Source organism: Pistacia vera, unplaced genomic scaffold (assembly GCF_008641045.1).
Source record: "Pistacia vera cultivar Batoury unplaced genomic scaffold, PisVer_v2 Contig460, whole genome shotgun sequence".
In the NCBI taxonomy this organism is placed as follows: domain Eukaryota; kingdom Viridiplantae; phylum Streptophyta; class Magnoliopsida; order Sapindales; family Anacardiaceae; genus Pistacia; species Pistacia vera.
In genome coordinates this window covers 1,495,858-1,512,105 of record NW_022196291.1, presented here as the reverse complement: position 1 = coordinate 1,512,105, position 16,248 = coordinate 1,495,858, and the positions used below count along the sequence as shown (strand labels likewise).

The 16,248-nt window shown below is 36.8% G+C and overlaps 2 protein-coding genes across 2 annotated transcripts; both read right to left on the bottom strand.

Annotated features, from left to right (window-relative positions):
- Nucleotides 1-8,101: 8,101 nt before the first annotated feature.
- LOC116145183 (receptor-like protein 9DC3) lies at nt 8,102-9,120 on the bottom strand. Its single transcript, XM_031430612.1, has 3 exons — nt 9,088-9,120; nt 8,190-8,985; nt 8,102-8,106 (listed from the first exon to the last, which is right to left on the bottom strand). Exons 1-3 carry the CDS (start codon nt 9,118-9,120, stop codon nt 8,102-8,104), a joined length of 834 nt encoding a protein of 277 aa, XP_031286472.1.
- An 18-nt stretch (nt 9,121-9,138) lies between these two features.
- LOC116145182 (receptor-like protein 7) lies at nt 9,139-10,812 on the bottom strand. The gene is made up of 2 exons (XM_031430611.1): nt 9,920-10,812; nt 9,139-9,871 (listed from the first exon to the last, which is right to left on the bottom strand). The coding sequence occupies exons 1-2, from the start codon at nt 10,810-10,812 to the stop codon at nt 9,139-9,141; spliced, it is 1,626 nt and encodes a 541-aa protein (XP_031286471.1).
- Between the last annotated feature and the right edge of the window lie 5,436 nt (nt 10,813-16,248).

The following is a 16,248-nucleotide window of genomic DNA, read 5'->3' as shown; positions in this document are numbered from 1 at the left end:
GTAATTTTATGTCACTCCATCAGAATGTGGGTGGCCTGGCAGATTATCCCAGAAAACTGTCTTATTTCACCTTGCTCAAACTGCTTGATGAAGATATTAATTTCTTAGTCTTGCGATTAAAAATGGCAACAACAAAAGAAAATTAGAAGAATAATTCAAGAATTACAAGGAAGTTTTTCTCCTTATCAACAAAAGAGAGAGTTTAAATCTTACCTCCTCACCTGTGAGGACAATTCTAGGCTAGAGAAGGATGTTCTTCACCTCTTGTAATTCACGAACAACATTGGTTATGTTCATTCGTTCTTGTGGTATCTCCATTGAACATGTCACTTCGATCCTTACCATCGAAATTGTGAAGATTAAGACCTCCCTCAAACCTAAGGTCTGTTGGCCTCTTTCTTGTTATCACCTCCAACAACAGGATTCGAAAACTGTACACATCCCTATTTGTTGACACCTCACTTCCGAGACCATACTCCGCAATTCACAATAATTATATTAATATTTACTTTAAATATGATATGAAGAAAGAAAATAAATAAAAATAAGAAAGTGAGCATTTTAAGAATAGGAGCTATAAATGCGACTGGGAATGGTGATATAAAAAGAAAATTTACGCGAAAATGGAATATCTTAGAGGAACTTTAGCACTAAGAGAAGGGAAAAGGGAAAAGGGAAAAAGGTTGAGGACGATATTGCTACGGAAGGTCAAAAAGCGCAATTCATCCTTGTCAGAATCAGAATCAGATAATCAGGCAATCACCGTAAGATGAAAAAATATCTTCCGACCAAAATATATAATCTCATTACTTAAACAATAACATTAACTGTTTAAGTCCATAGTCATCACATGCAACAAATCAGTTCTGCCAATCACCTAGCTAGAATATATTAGGCCCACTGACGTGAAGATCAATGCTCCACTCAAGCATCATTTTTAATTCCCAAATAAAAAAAAAAATTCTAAATAACATATTTATTTTAAAAAAAAGTGTTATTTTGAAGCCACGTAGACAAGGGCTTCAAAATTTTATAAATAGCAGTATCTAGCTATTGACAAATTACTAAACCATCACAAACAGCAGTAGGCTTTCCTTATTTCTTTACTACTCTGCAACATATAAACTAATATTATCAATGGAAAAGGTCAAAGAAACCTATAAATTCTTAAAATCTTAACTCAAGTACTACTTTCTATGTTACATCACGCATGTATGAAACCTCCTGGCATCATACTTACACTTACAAAGTAGACTCACATGGTGTACAACAAATTATAATTAGGTTAGGAAAAGCACCTACTCAATTGGTTTCCTCTTCCTCCCAAGAACTGAGGCCCTCTGAAATTTAGGGCCACCTATCCACCACTTTTTAAAGGCTACCATGGAGTTTCGTGCGACTATTTACACTACAAAGGCAAAAGCATTTTATCATTATTGCTAATATAGATAATAGATGTGACATGAAAATGGAAGATATGTGGTTAAATGAGCAAAAATAATCTCACAGTTAGTTTCTTGTTTCATCAAAACCGTCAAGAATTTGGAAGCCGCTGCATACGCTACGGTGTGTGCCTTGGTAAAGATATCCTTATACCTCATCTGAAATGTAGACACACCAGCCCTATCCATGAAAACAAGAGCTAAGTAGATAAAAACTCAAAGTGAATTTCATGTTGGGAAGTTGAAATATGATTACCGCAACTGCACAGTTCAAAGCAGTAGCTAGCAACTAGTACTGCTTATGAGTTGTTTAGTGTTAATTAATTACAAGTATGGCATCCATCCTACTTGTAATTAATGTTAACTGTGCCCTTCCTAAATTAGATGTAATGAAGAAGCATCATTATGTTAGAGATAAAGGAACAAAGAAGTATCCACTAACCACATTACTAGGCTGATGCATTTGATGCAAGTTTCCAACATTTAGGATAATAAAAACATGAACAGGTGATGGTGTTCATTTCTCTTTTCACTCTATTGTTTTCAACATTAACTTTCTGATGAATCCGATCTCTAACATACATATTGATCTTCTGAGACAAGGAACTGACCACATCCTTAATTCCATCCCGAGACATGAAAATTTAGCTCTATACCTTCAATATGCTTCTCAGTTTCAATAAGATGCAGAAACTAGGAAAAACTAGAGACTAGTTCAAATTGTTTATGCAATAAAGAACCAGATCAGCTCTGTTCTAAAAAAGCAGTGAAACATAATGATGAGCATCAAACAAAGCTGGTGTACCACAGGAAGGGTGGTGGTAGAAAGTAGGGGAATATTAGGCAGTTGGGATTTGTTATGGGGGAATATTTAGGGAATATCTGTGGAACTGGTGGCAGGATATGAGGGGATGAGGGAGAATTCAGTTAGAACATACAGGTGAGAAAACAGAATAAAAAGGGGAGAAGAGAAAAGGGGAAGAACGGGAATTTGAGAGTGAAATTGCAGGGAGATTACTGACCCTCGAAGTCAGTCTGTTACTTATCATTTTTCTGGTGTATTTGCATTGTCTTTATGAGTTAATTGTTGTTTGTTGTTGAGCTTTGCTAGGAAAGGACTGTTAGCTTTATTGATAAGGCTGTATGCTTTTAGGGTGATTAATATAACAGATTCTTTTCGTTAAATATTGATTTTGGCGTGGAGTGTGGATTGTTGTTGGTAGTTTTGTCCAGATTGCAGGTCAGATCCTAACAANCTCGAAGTCAGTATTTGGGAGGTGGCTGACCCTCGAAGTCAGTCTTTTGATTTCTTTTTGATTGTATTCTGCATTATTGTTTCTGAGTTGTTTCTGAGTTGTTTGCCTACTAAATACTGAGGATAGGACTGTGGGAACTTAAGTTTGTCTGAGTGTAATGCTTCATTGGAATTAATACACAGGGTCCTTTTACTGTTTTGGTGAATTTAACGTGTGAGTTCAGATTATTTGTTGGTAGTTTAGTTGATTTGCAGGTCTGGTCCTATCAAGATCCAAGCTTCTGTTTGGCATGTACTTGTAAATCAACATATTTCCTTTCCTCTGAGTGCCAATCCCCAAGACCGTACCAGATTTACATGTTGCAGCCTCATCACGGTAAGCTCGACTTGATTCTTGAACTCTCCAAGTCCTTGATGAGAAGTTTTGGAAACTCTCTTTACTGCTATCTCCTGTCCTATTGGAAATTTCCCCTGAAATATATACATAGTGATCACTAGCTTCATTCTTGAACTCCTGAAGTCCTTGACGGATTTTGAACTCAAACGGTTTCTACTATTACCTTTTAAACAGATCCATATCCACCCTCGCTGAGCTTTTTGTCACTTGAGAAGTTATTTGTAGCTTCCTTAATAGTGTAAACGTGAATATTTACAGATTGTTTGCATTTTTGTTAAGATTTCTGGCAGCTGATGCTTTTGTTTTCAGTTTAGACAGCAGTCTTTTCATACTACTTATAACCCCTGAAATCAATGTAATGAAATGCAAAATTAGGAAATAGTTAGGCAATCATTCAATTTCATTGTGATTATATAATTAGATTCAAATTACCTCCCGGCTAGAGTAATATTCTTTTCAAAAAACACATTAAGATCCCCAGTAGCAGCATAAATGTTGCTAATGTAACCAGAATAATCATCAGAAGCCGCTGTTTGTTTCTGCCGATCATCACCTTCCTTTTGGGCTATGAAAGTTGTTTCATTGTTATGTTAATTAGTATGTGTCACCAAGTTACTCAATTTCTCTTACAGTCAAAATTTTGGATTAATTGTTGAGACAATTATTGAAGATTAGAAGTAATCAAAAGTTCTATACCAGCTGAGGGAAACTCCCAGTTTTCGTGGTTGCCTAGTGGAAATACACTGTAACCAAGTAGCCCTTTCACTTTTGCAAATGAAACCTTAGCTTTTACAGCCTCCACACCATCAAAATTGATCCAGTTTGTTCCACCAGTGAAGAGATTCACTGCATAAGTGTCATTGGACACTGAAGCAGCTCTGTAGCCATAACTGCGAATNCTCAAGGGGAGAATCCAAGGTAAGGAATGGATTGTGTTGATTGATAGTGGGGCTTCCCACAATTTCATTAGCTCGAAAGTGGTTGAACAATTGGGGATACCAGTGGAAAGGACTCAGTCCTTTGGGGTCAGAGTGGGTGATGGATATAGTGTGAGATGTGAAGGGGAATGTAAGGATGTGTGTCTGGAGTTACCGACGGTGACAATCGTGCAAAACTTTTTTCCATTTGAGATGAGTAGCGCGAACGTAGTCCTAGGTATTGCATGGCTTGAGACATTGGGTGAGACTGTTACAGACTGGAGAAAACAAACTATGAAATTCACAATAGGACCCCGGGCAGTATGTTTGTATGGTGATCCCTCTTTTAGCAAGACCATGGTATGACTCAAGGCGATGATTAAGGCATTACAAAGTGAAGGACAGGGCTGTTTGATCGAGTTCGGGCAGCTGCAGACTCAGTGTGAAAATATGGGGGCTATTGATGACAGACTGCTGAAGGTATTGGGACAGTATAGTCAAGTCTTCGAGCCACTCTCCGGGTTACCACCAACCAGGTCAAAGGACCATGCCATTCAGCTAGTTCCCGGAACACAGCCACCAAACCTCAGACCCTACCGATACCCTTATTATCAGAAAAATGAGATCGAGCATATCGTCAAAGAAATGTTGGCATCGGGAATTATAAAACCAAGCATTAGCCCGTTTTCCAGCCCTGTTTTATTAGTGAAAAAGAAAGACGGAGGCTGGCGATTTTGTGTAGATTATCGGGCCGTTAACAAGGTGACAGTTCCGAATAAATTTCCAATCCCCGCTATCGACGAACTGTTTGATGAGTTAGACGGGGCAACTGTATTTTCAAAACTCGACTTAAAGTCAGGTTATCATCAAATCAGAGTGAAACCCGAAGACATACCAAAGACTGCTTTTCGGACACACGAGGGGCACTATGAGTTTCTCATAATGCCTTTCGGCCTTACCAACGCACCAGCAATGTTTCAAGCAGTTATGAATGATGTATTCAGGCCATATTTGAGAAAATTTTTACTGGTGTTTTTCGATGATATACTGATTTACAGTAAGCAGATGGATGAGCACGCAGTGCATTTAGGTATTATTTTGCAGGTGTTATTGGAGAATCAGCTGGTGGTTAATCAAAAGAAGTGTCAATTCGGGCAACTTCAGCTGGAATATTTAGGGCATGTTGTGTCAGCCAAGGGTGTGGCAGTTGATCCCACCAAAATTGAAAGCATCACTAAATGGCCAGAACCAAAGGACATCAGGGCACTTAGGGGATTTCTGGGATTGACAGGCTACTACCGCCGTTTCGTTCGCGATTATGGTAAGATCGCTCTTCCACTCACTGCCCTTTTAAAAAAAGATTCTTTTGCATGGAATCTAGTAACTCAACGGGCTTTCGAAGAGTTAAAGCGAATCATGACCAGCGTCCCTGTCCTCAGGATGCCTAATTTCACTCAAGAGTTTGTCATCGAGACAGATGCTTCGGGAAGCGGACTGGGGGCAATATTGATGCAAGAGGGGCGACCGATTGCATTTCTCAGTAAAGGCTTGTCTATCAATTCCAAACTTAAGTCAGCCTATGAGCGGGAATTAATGGCGGTTGTATTGGCAATGCAAAAATGGCGGCATTATCTCCTGGGCCGACGTTTTGTTTTCAGGACAGATAAACGGAGTTTACATTTCCTAACTGACCAGAAACTGCTAAGTGAAAGTCAGCAAAAGTGGGTTATCAAACTCTTAGGACTGCACTTCATCATTCAATATAAACCGGGACCACAAAACAAAGTAACAGACGCCCTTTCCAGGATGTCAGAGACAGTTGAGTATCATGCTGTTTCGATGGGGTGTTTTTCGGGCCTTGACAGTTTTGAGGATGTCGTACAACAAGATGTCAAGTTACGGCAGATTATCCAACAGCTCTTGATTGACCCAAACAGTCACCCTCGTTTTAGACTGGTGGGACGCCATTTGATGTATCACAACAGATTGGTTTTACCAAAATCAGGGCCTCACATTGATCAGATACTGCAAGAATTCCATACTTCACCGATTGGAGGTCATTCTGGTTTTTTTAAGACATACAAGCGAATTTCAAATGTGGTGTTTTAGGACGGAATGAAGAACGACATCAAGGCCTTTGTAGCTGCTTGTAGCATATGCCAACAGAATAAATATGATGCTCTGAGTCCAGCAGGGTTACTCTAACCTTTACCTATTCCTCACCAGGTCTGGGATGATATTTCAATTGATTTCATTATGGGGCTACCCAAAGCGCATGGGGTTGATACTATTCTAGTCGTGGTTGACCGGCTCACCAAGTATAGCCACTTTCTCACTCTTAAACACCCATATACAGCCAAGACAGTAGCAGACCTGTTTGTACAAGAGGTGATCAGGTTGCATGGATTTCCAAGAACCATTGTATCCGATCGAGATAGGGTTTTCATGAGTAATTTTTGGGCTGANACGTTTGGGAAAGTGAGGTGGCAACTTGCTGATGTGTCAAAGGAGGTGGCAATGCCATGTCAGCTGCCACGTCATGAAGTAAGAGGATTGTGTAAAAACATTGTGTAAGGGTAGCATTACTGATCTGAGATTACGTATTTATAAACAAATCATGAGTGTAAGAACCACTTTAGCACTTTATTCCAATTTCCAATAGCACCTTTATTCCAAAATTTCATAGGGGTGCCAAAATTTCAGGTATTCTGATGAGCATCAAACAAAGCTGGTGTACCACAAGAAGGGTGGTGGTAGAAGGTAAGGGAATATTAGGCAGTTGGGATTTGTTATGGGGGAATATTTAGGGAATATCTGTGGAACAGGTGGTAGGATATGAGGGGATGGGGGAGAATTCAGTTAGAACATACAGGTGACAAAACAGAATAAAAAGGGGAGAAGAGAAAAGGGGAGGGAACTGGAATTGTAGAGTGAAATTGCAGGGAGGCTACTGACCCTCGAAGTCAGTGTTTGGGGAGGTGGCTAACCCTCGAAGTCAGTCTACTACTTATCATTTTTCTGGTGTATTTACATTGTCTTTCTGAGTTAATTGTTGTTTGTTGTTGAGCTTTGCTAGGAAAGGACTGTTAGCTTTATTGATAAGGCTGTATGCTTTTAGGGTGATTAATATAACAGATTCTTTTCGTTAAATATTGATTTTGGCGTGGAGTGTGGATTGTTGTTGGTAGTTTTGTCCAGACTGCAGGTCAGATCCTATCATATTCCCAGTGCAGAAAAGCTTTCACAACCAAAGAGATTCTGGAGTCTTGCATTACATAGTATCACCATTTGGTTTAGCGGATCCTAGAAATGCATTTGAAAAACAAGGGGGAATATCAGTTCCTGTAATCTCATGTAAAACAGAATTGGAATTGCTAAATTCATTATCAACACCATTGCATGTCCCCTGATGAAAGAGTAATTTGAGTTGCCGTAACAAAAAGAAATCTATTTTACTCGAAAATTTTTAATCCTTGAATATATTTAGACTGTTCTTTCTTTACCCTTAAGTCCTTACTGTCAACACATTAGCGAGACTGAAAGTGAAGAAGTCTAAAGCAAATTTTTAATTTTGTTGTTCACAACCTTAACCTAATCATGGAGGTTAACCACAAGCATCTTTCTTCTACATGATTTGTTCCCCTACATGATGCTCTTCGAATTCAACACTTGTATGCTTAAACTATGTGTTAGAGACACTCTATGGTAATCATGCTTGGTCAACCCATCACATGGATTACCATGAATTCTCATAACCAATACACTGGATGTTAACTATATTACATTACATGGAGGAATTTTAATCCTTCATTGTTCAACATCAGAACTTTAAAATTTTCAACTCTTAAATTCAAGTTTTAAGATACTTTCTGGGTTGTACTTACTATCTGTATAACTTATGTGGTTTATATTAATGTAGATGCCCAATGAAACAAATATATAATTAGAAGGAATATAAGAAATTCAATTTTCTGAATGAAGAGAAACGAGAAATAGCTTAAAAAATGCAGTAACTATCAAGGTTAAATCAAAATTGAAACTACCAAGGCCTTTTAAAAAATTAATGCTACGCTTGTTTATAGTTGATTGCTTACACTGACAGAAAACATGGAATATAAAAAAGAAAAAGGTACAGCACATGTATAGTCAACACTCTTAACAAAGCTGAAAGCACTAACCTCTTCTTCCCTCACCTTTCTTGTTCGACCTTCTCCCCTTTTGACGGTGTTCTCCCTCGACTATACTTACAATCCAATGAGGCTTTCCTGTTGAAAATACAAGATATCCCATGATCAATCCAAAAACCATTCCACATCCATAGCCTATCAACACCACTTTCCAACCGAATCCAATTGAAGACTCTGCATCATCTTCTAATTTTGTAGGTGGTTGTAGTGTCTCATCACTTTTGCATTCTTTTGACAATGGAAATCCACACAATCCCAAGTTTCCCACATATGAAGTACTTCCAAAGGTATCAAAGTGGGGTGCTCGTGGAATGGGCCCCGTGAGTTGGTTTTGAGACAAGTCTAGCACTCCAAGAAAATTTAAATTTGCTAACTGCCATAGAATTTTTCCAACAAGCTTGTTGGAAGAGAGGTCTAACGATTCAAGAGCATTCAAATTTCCAAGTGACGGTGGGATACAACCTATTAATTTGTTTAAAGAAAGATTGAGATGTAGAAGGGAATGAAGCTCTCCAATTACTTCTGGAATCTCTCTATGGAAGTTATTATTTGAAAAATCAATTGTAGTGAAAGTACTGATAATTTTCACTAGTTCAAACTGAAGCCCTTTCATTGTCACTGTAATGGAATCTTGACAATAACTTTCACGCATATACTGCAACTTTCTCTTTGCTTCTCCAACATCCTTCATGGCATTTAGATTTTCGAAATAGTTGGCTGGCAATGGACCACCAAATTTGTTGTTTGAGAGGTCAAATACTTTCAACTTTGGAAAATAGTGCTTTGTCTTCGAGCAACCCCATACAGAACCATAAAATTGATTTGAATGAAGGACAAGAACTTGCAACTCAGGAAGAGTTTCTAGTCAATATGGGAAGGTATCATTTACCTTGTTGTTACCAATATCTAGAACTTGAAGCATCGTACAATTGACCAGAGATCATGGGATTGGCCCTTCCAATTCATTCTCGTTGATGTTAAGGGTCTTCAAAGGACTGCCCTTTGCAAATTTTCCAGGAATGGTGCCATAGAGTTTATTTTTCTGTAAATCCAACACACGAAGATTGCTAAAGTTTCCCATGCATGTTGGAATTTTACCACTCAAACTATTACTAGAAAGATCTAGAATTCCTATGGTACTCATATTGCAGATCATATCAGGTATCTCTCCAGTCAATTTGTTGTTTGACAACAATAATATTGTCAAGAAAGGTGGTGGAATCGGAATTGGTCCGTGGAGCAAGTTGAACCGAAGGTCTAGAACCTCAAGATTCTTCCAAGGAAGCTGGTCTATGCCGGTTAGGTTGTTGTGGGAAAGATTTAGAAAGGACAAAGTATCCATTCCAACGTCCCCCATCCAATTAGGTATCTGACCACTGATTTTATTGTCAGAAAGGTCGAGGTACTGTAATTGGTTTAGAGTTCTTAACATAATTGGGAATTCACTCAAGTTGCAACCAGATAAGTACAACCACTGAAATTGTGGAAAGGATGAGTTGGCTTTGAATGTAGTGTTTATTGACAGACTATTATGAGAAAGATCAAGAGACTGAAGGTTTTTAAGCTTTGAGAACAAGTGAAGCTCCACAATTCTACTTAAATTGTTTGAAGAAAGATCAAGATTGGTTAAATTCACAATTTCAAAGATTGAACTTGGAATAGAGCCATTTAGTCTATTATCATCCAAATAAATGGTCTACAATAATGGTAGAGTGAATAACCCAGATGGCATTGGACCAGTGAGCTGATTACTTGACAACTCTAAACAAGAAAGTTGCCTTAAGTTGACAAAAACATCTGGAAATTCACCAATCAAATTATTATACGACAGACTCAAATAAGCAAGTTGTGTAAGGTTGCCAAGTGACGCAGGAACTGACCCAGCGAGAGTGCAGTTTCTGAGATACAATTCCCTCAAGGAAAAGAGATTGCTGATTGAATCAAGTAATTGTTCCGACAAGCTCATGTCAGAGACATCCAAAAGCTTGAGTGGGCTGCTCCAATTAACTTTGGAAAAATTACCTGTCAAGTTGAAGTTACCACATAACCGAAGGATCTTCAGATTTGGAAGGCGGAAGATGCTTTCTGGCACATTCCCTTGTAGTTGACACCTTGAGAGACCTAGAGAAGTTAGAGACAAAGATAGATTCGTCAATGAACTAGGTACGATGGCAGACATGTCCACATTGTCAAGAGCAAGGTCTGTTAACACAGCCAGATTTTGAGGTAGCCTTTCCAAAACAACTCTTTCAATTAGCAAACTATTATTTTTATTCTTTGGGTAGTTATAATTCCATGAGAGGTCAAGTGAAACCAATTTAGACAAATGGGAGATTTCAGATGGAATTTGACCACTAAAGTTTGAGGCAGAGAGATTAAGATGTGTCAAACTGGTCAACTGACCAAAATCAGAAGAAATTTGGGAGAGATTAAAATCATTGTGAGCTAGATTGAGTCTTTTTAATTGAGGAGGAAGAAATAGGGTAATGTTGGAAGGGATGTTGCCAGAAAGCCAACTACAGCTAAAGTCCAGGCCAATCACATGACCTATCACCAAATTACATGTAACACCATCCCATGAGCAACAATCATAATCCTCTTTCCAAGATATCATTTTTGGATAAGAAGGAACATGTTGATGATTACAATACCGTGAGGAATCACTTTTGAAGGAAAAGAGTTGCTTGAAGTGGAGCAATGCAGAACTCTGGTGATGAGAGCAGGGTGTTGCAGAAGTATGAGAATAAAAGAGGAATAGTTGGAGGAAGAGAAGTTGATAAGGCCATGCTAGACAACCCATTTTTGTTTATGATGAATCACAAGAAACGATATGATTATAAATAGAAGAGAATTGGAAAGTAAAGTAAAGTTTGCATATGTAGGGAGACTTGAATTTGTGGTTAATGCATGTCAAAAAGTAAAGTCTTCCATGTGAAAAACACAAGATAGGGTTGACGCAGAAAAGCAAGCATTATTCTTTTCACCATTATACTAAGAGTTGCAACTTTTGAAAATAAATGATTTAGGGTTTCCTGTTGAGAACACTAAATATCTTATTGATTGTTTTCATTTGAGTCTTGGTCCTTGCTTTGAATATTCCAGAAAATGTAATTGAAAACTTTCTTTTATCTTGTGGCGGTCAACCAACACTATCTTTCTAATAAAACTGAGAAATATGATATAAGAGTTGATGAATGATGAAGTTATATATCTGATAAACAAATGGTGTTATGTTTTGAAGATGGCAAATTAAATTACTCATGCCATGATTCATGACTTAATGTTGTTATAATCTGGCTATATTATTGAACACAAGTTACCTGCATTGAAGAAACAGGGCAGGGCCGAAGAGCCAGAGGCCCCATGAATTACTATTCTGAATAAATATCACAAATTAATTCCAACATTTGTGAAACTGAAATTCAACAAAATAGAAGAGAAATGGAGGGTCACTATTGTAGAAATTAATTGAAGTCTTGGTCACGCATAGATGTCTTGTAGATTACAAATGTTATTTTCCAAGAGGTGTCGAGGAAACTAAATATGGAATCTTATCATTGGCTAGACTTAATTGATGCTAATTGAGATATCTTTTGTAGGCTACTAATGAAATTTACTGTAAATTAGTATTATACCAAACTTCATTGACCCAAAAGTAATTATAAGTGGGGTTCTTTGATTTCACAAAGTTGCAGTGGAGGTTCCAATGTCGACTAGACTAAACTCTGGCTAATTATGTAAGGAGACTTGAACTGTGGCTAACGAGTCAAAAAGTAAATGCTTTTCTCAGTCTCATATAGTGTGGACTACTTCATGAATTATTGATCAATCTTGGTCTTCACTAGCTAAATATGATTCCAGGAAGGAGGGCAGGGCTGAAGAGCCAGAGGCCCCGTAAAGTACTATTCTGAATAAATATCACAACTTACAACACTTGTGAAGCTGAAATTCAACAAAATAAAAGAGAAATGGAGGGTCACTACTATAGAAATCAATTGAAGTCTTGGTCACCCATAGATGTCTTGTAGATTACAAATGTTATTGTCCAAGAGGTGCCAAGGAAATTAAATATGGAATCTTATCATTGACTAGACTTAATTAAGGCTAATTGAGATATCTTTTGCAGGCTAGTAATGAAATTTACCGTGAATTGGTATCTTACCAAACTTCATTGACCCAAAAGGAATTATAAGCAGGGTTCTCCAATTTCACAAAGTTGTAGTGGAGGTTCCAGTGTTGACTACACTAAACTTTGGCTAACTATTTAAGGAGACTTGAACCGTGGCTAACGCGTGTCAACAAGTAAATGCTTTTCTAAGTCTCATACAGTGTAGACTACCTCATGAATTATTGATCAATCTTGGTCTTCGCTATATATGATTCCAAGAAATATTATTCAGGACTCAGAACAATCCTATACCAACCAAACAAGGCCTTTTTTCTATTTCTGTATCACCAAAAAGACAAGGAAAAAAAAAAAAAAACTAATATCTACATTAACTGAATGAATGAAAATTAATTTTACTTAAAAAGTAGATTTAACTATGCTGATGGATGTTTACCAAAGTGCAAAATATTTTAATTTTATTACTTGATTTTGTTGATTTACTTGTAATTAGAAGGAGAAATATGATTAAAGTCTTGGTCTACTAGCTTGGAAACAAAAATGTCTCTGTTATTGATTTAGCATATTCATTCTCTGTTGGAGTCATCTTCTTCTTGTATACTAGAATGCAAACTATATATTTACTATCCTGGATAAGGTTTTTTTCGCTTGTTCTTGGGCCCTTGAAGTGAGGAACGGGGCAACAAGACTTCTCAGTTTAATTATAAGTCTTGGTCTAAGTGGGATATGTAAAAAAGAATGTTGCCGTGCTTGAAGTCGCTTTCTTCCTTAAAATTTTATTCTTCCTATTGTATGGTCAATATTGAGATACTCTAATTTGAGCAGTAAGCACACGCGGAAGCAAAACCCAATGAGCACAGATGTTGCAAAGGAATTTAGATGATTAAGATGAAAATGTTGATATATGTATGGTTATTGCTATTTCTTGAAATTCAGCGAACATTCCTCATCTTATAGATCTTTTCTATACTTCCCGTTCATTCTATCTCTTGAGTCCAGATCATATTCCGGTGACTGTAAATGCTTCTTAAAATTTCAAGTTAATCTGCTGAACATGATCTGATTATAACTTATAAATTCTAAGCCATGTTATAGTAACAAGCGCAATAGAGGGATGTTACGGCCCCTACATTGCCAAACAAGCATTCTATCACAGGAGAATAATTTCTTTATTTGCATATGCAAGAAAAGAACTCTGTCATAAGAGTTTTCTAATCTAACAGAAATATCTAAATTTTCACTTCTATAACTAAAATTTTTAAATTTTAGAGAGTGTCATAGGAATTGTTACCCATAATTATCACCTGCACGAAAGAAAGCGTAGGGCTTAAGAGCCAAAGGCCTCGTAAATTACTATTCTGAATAAATATCACAACTTACAATAATGTGAAGTGAAATTCAACAAAATGAAGAGAAATGGAGGGTCACTACTGTAGAAATCATTTGAAGTCTTGGTCCCCCATAGATGTCTTGTAGATTACAATTATTTTTCCAGAGGTGCCGAGGAATTAAATATGGAATCTTATCATTGACTAGACTTAATTGAGGCTAATTGAGATATCTTTTGTAATAAATGAAATTTACCGTAAATAGTATCTTACCAAACTTCCTTGACCCAAAAGGATTAAAGCAAGGTTCTCCAATTTCACAAAGTTGCAGTGGAGGTTCCAATGTTGACTAGCTAAACTTTGGCTAACATTTAAGGAGACTTGAACCGTGGCTAACGCGTGTCAACAATAAATGTTTTTTTCTAAGTCTCATACAGTGTGGACTACTTCATGAATTATTGATCATCTGGTCTTTGCTATATATGATTCCAGAAATATCATTCAGGACTCAGAACAATCATATACCAACCAACAAAGCCTTTTTTCTATTTCTGAATCACCCAAAAGACAAGGAAAAAAAAAAAAAACTAATATCTACATTAACTGAATGAATGAAAATTAATTTTACTTAAAAAGTAGATTTGAACTATGCTGATGGATGTTACCAAAGTGCAAAATATTTAATTTTATTGCTTGATTTTTGTTGATTTACTTGTAATTAGAAGGAGAAATATGATTAAAGTCTTGGTCTACTAGCTTGGAAACAAAAATGTCTCTGTTATTGATTTAGCATTTCATTCTCTGTTGGAGTCATCGTCTTCTTGTATACGAGAGGCAAACTTATAGTTTACATATATGGAGTTATAGCTTGTTATGGGCCCTTGCATGAGGAACCTGGCAACAAGACTTCTCAATTTAACTATAAGTCTTGGTCTAACTGGGAGTAGAAAAAGAATGTTGTAGTGCTTGAAGTCACTTTCTTACTTAAATTTTTCTTCTTCCTATTGTATGGTCAATATTGAGATACTCTAATTTGAGCAGTATCAACACACTGAAGCAAAAACCCAATAATCAAGAGTTTGCAAAAGAATTTAGAGATTATGAAATTGTTGATATATGTGTATGGTTATTGTTATTTCTTGAAATTCAGTGGACATTCCTCGTCTTAAGATCTTTTCTATATTTCCCGTTTCTATCTATTTTCTGAGTGCAGATCATATTCTTGTGACTGCAAATGCTCTTTAAAATTCAAGTTATTCTGCTGAACATGAATTTTATATTAACTTATAATTCTAAGTCATGTTAATAGTAACAAAGGCAATAGATGATGTTATGCCCCCTGCATTGCCAAAAACAAAGCATTTGGCAAAGAGAATGAGATTCTTCTTTTTATTTGCATATCCAAGGGATTATGTGAGAAATTTTTCTAATCTAACGAAATATCTAAATTTTCAGCTTCTATACACTGAAATTTAAAAATTTTAGAGAGTGTTAGGAATTGTTACTCATAATTATTCAACCAAAAGTAGCATAACGATCCACTTGAACCTTCTAATTTCTCTTCCCCCTATATCTGATTCCCCGAGGTATAAATCCCACAAGCTAGTTTGTACGAAAGGTTCAATACGGAAAAAATGATAAACATGCATCAAATCTAACTAAAGTCGAACTAAATAAAAGCATATAGCTTCATCAGACTAATAAAAATATTTCTCAGAATCCATGTTATATCAAAACAAGCAACCAATAGAAGGAACTAATGCACTAATTATGTCTGTGTTGGTATACTAATTACCAACCTCCAAATTGTTGACCTTTATGTACTCCCATATACGTCTGAAAACCTCTGATTGGAGAATCTCCCTCTCACCACACCCAAAAAAAAATACTAGGGCCTCAGATATGATAACAGAAGGACCAGGTTCACTGCTGGGCAGCCCAAGGGGGTAGGCAGGTCCCAAAAAATAGGGCCACAAAAGGCCAAATTTAGCCCCAAGCATACCATGTCACTTTTATACCAAATCCTTACTTGTAGACTCAAGAGTGTTGGAGTTGTTGCCACTCCAGTATTAATGAGCTTTTTTCATGAAGAATCACTAAAAGATTTCTTTAAGTTTTAAATTCATTATTCGGTTTAGGCTTAGAATAGAAATCTTGTAACATTAGGTTTTATTTTTTCTCTTGTAATGAGTGATAGCAAATAATAGAACAAATTACGTTCATTGTAAATGAGAGAAGTGAGCAGTATTTGCAATAATATTGACTCAACTGGATATAGTCTGTCATTTTGGGACAACCAAGGAAAAATCGTGCATATTTCTTCTTTCTCTTTACTTTTTGTGGTTTTTGTGTTTCAATTATTTTGGTTTTCCTTATCATTTATTGGTTGAAAGAGAATGAAATGTTTTAGTTGCAACTTGTTCATCTTAAACACATCAGTACAGTCAGTCTCAAACCAAGCTTAGTTTCATGATTGAAAATGAAAACTAATTTCCTTTTGTTACTGGGGACTTGAGACCGTGTATCCTATATAAGCCCGAGCTGCTTCCGAATCATTCAATGGTAAGAGATTACACTCCTAAATTTCGCAAGTCAA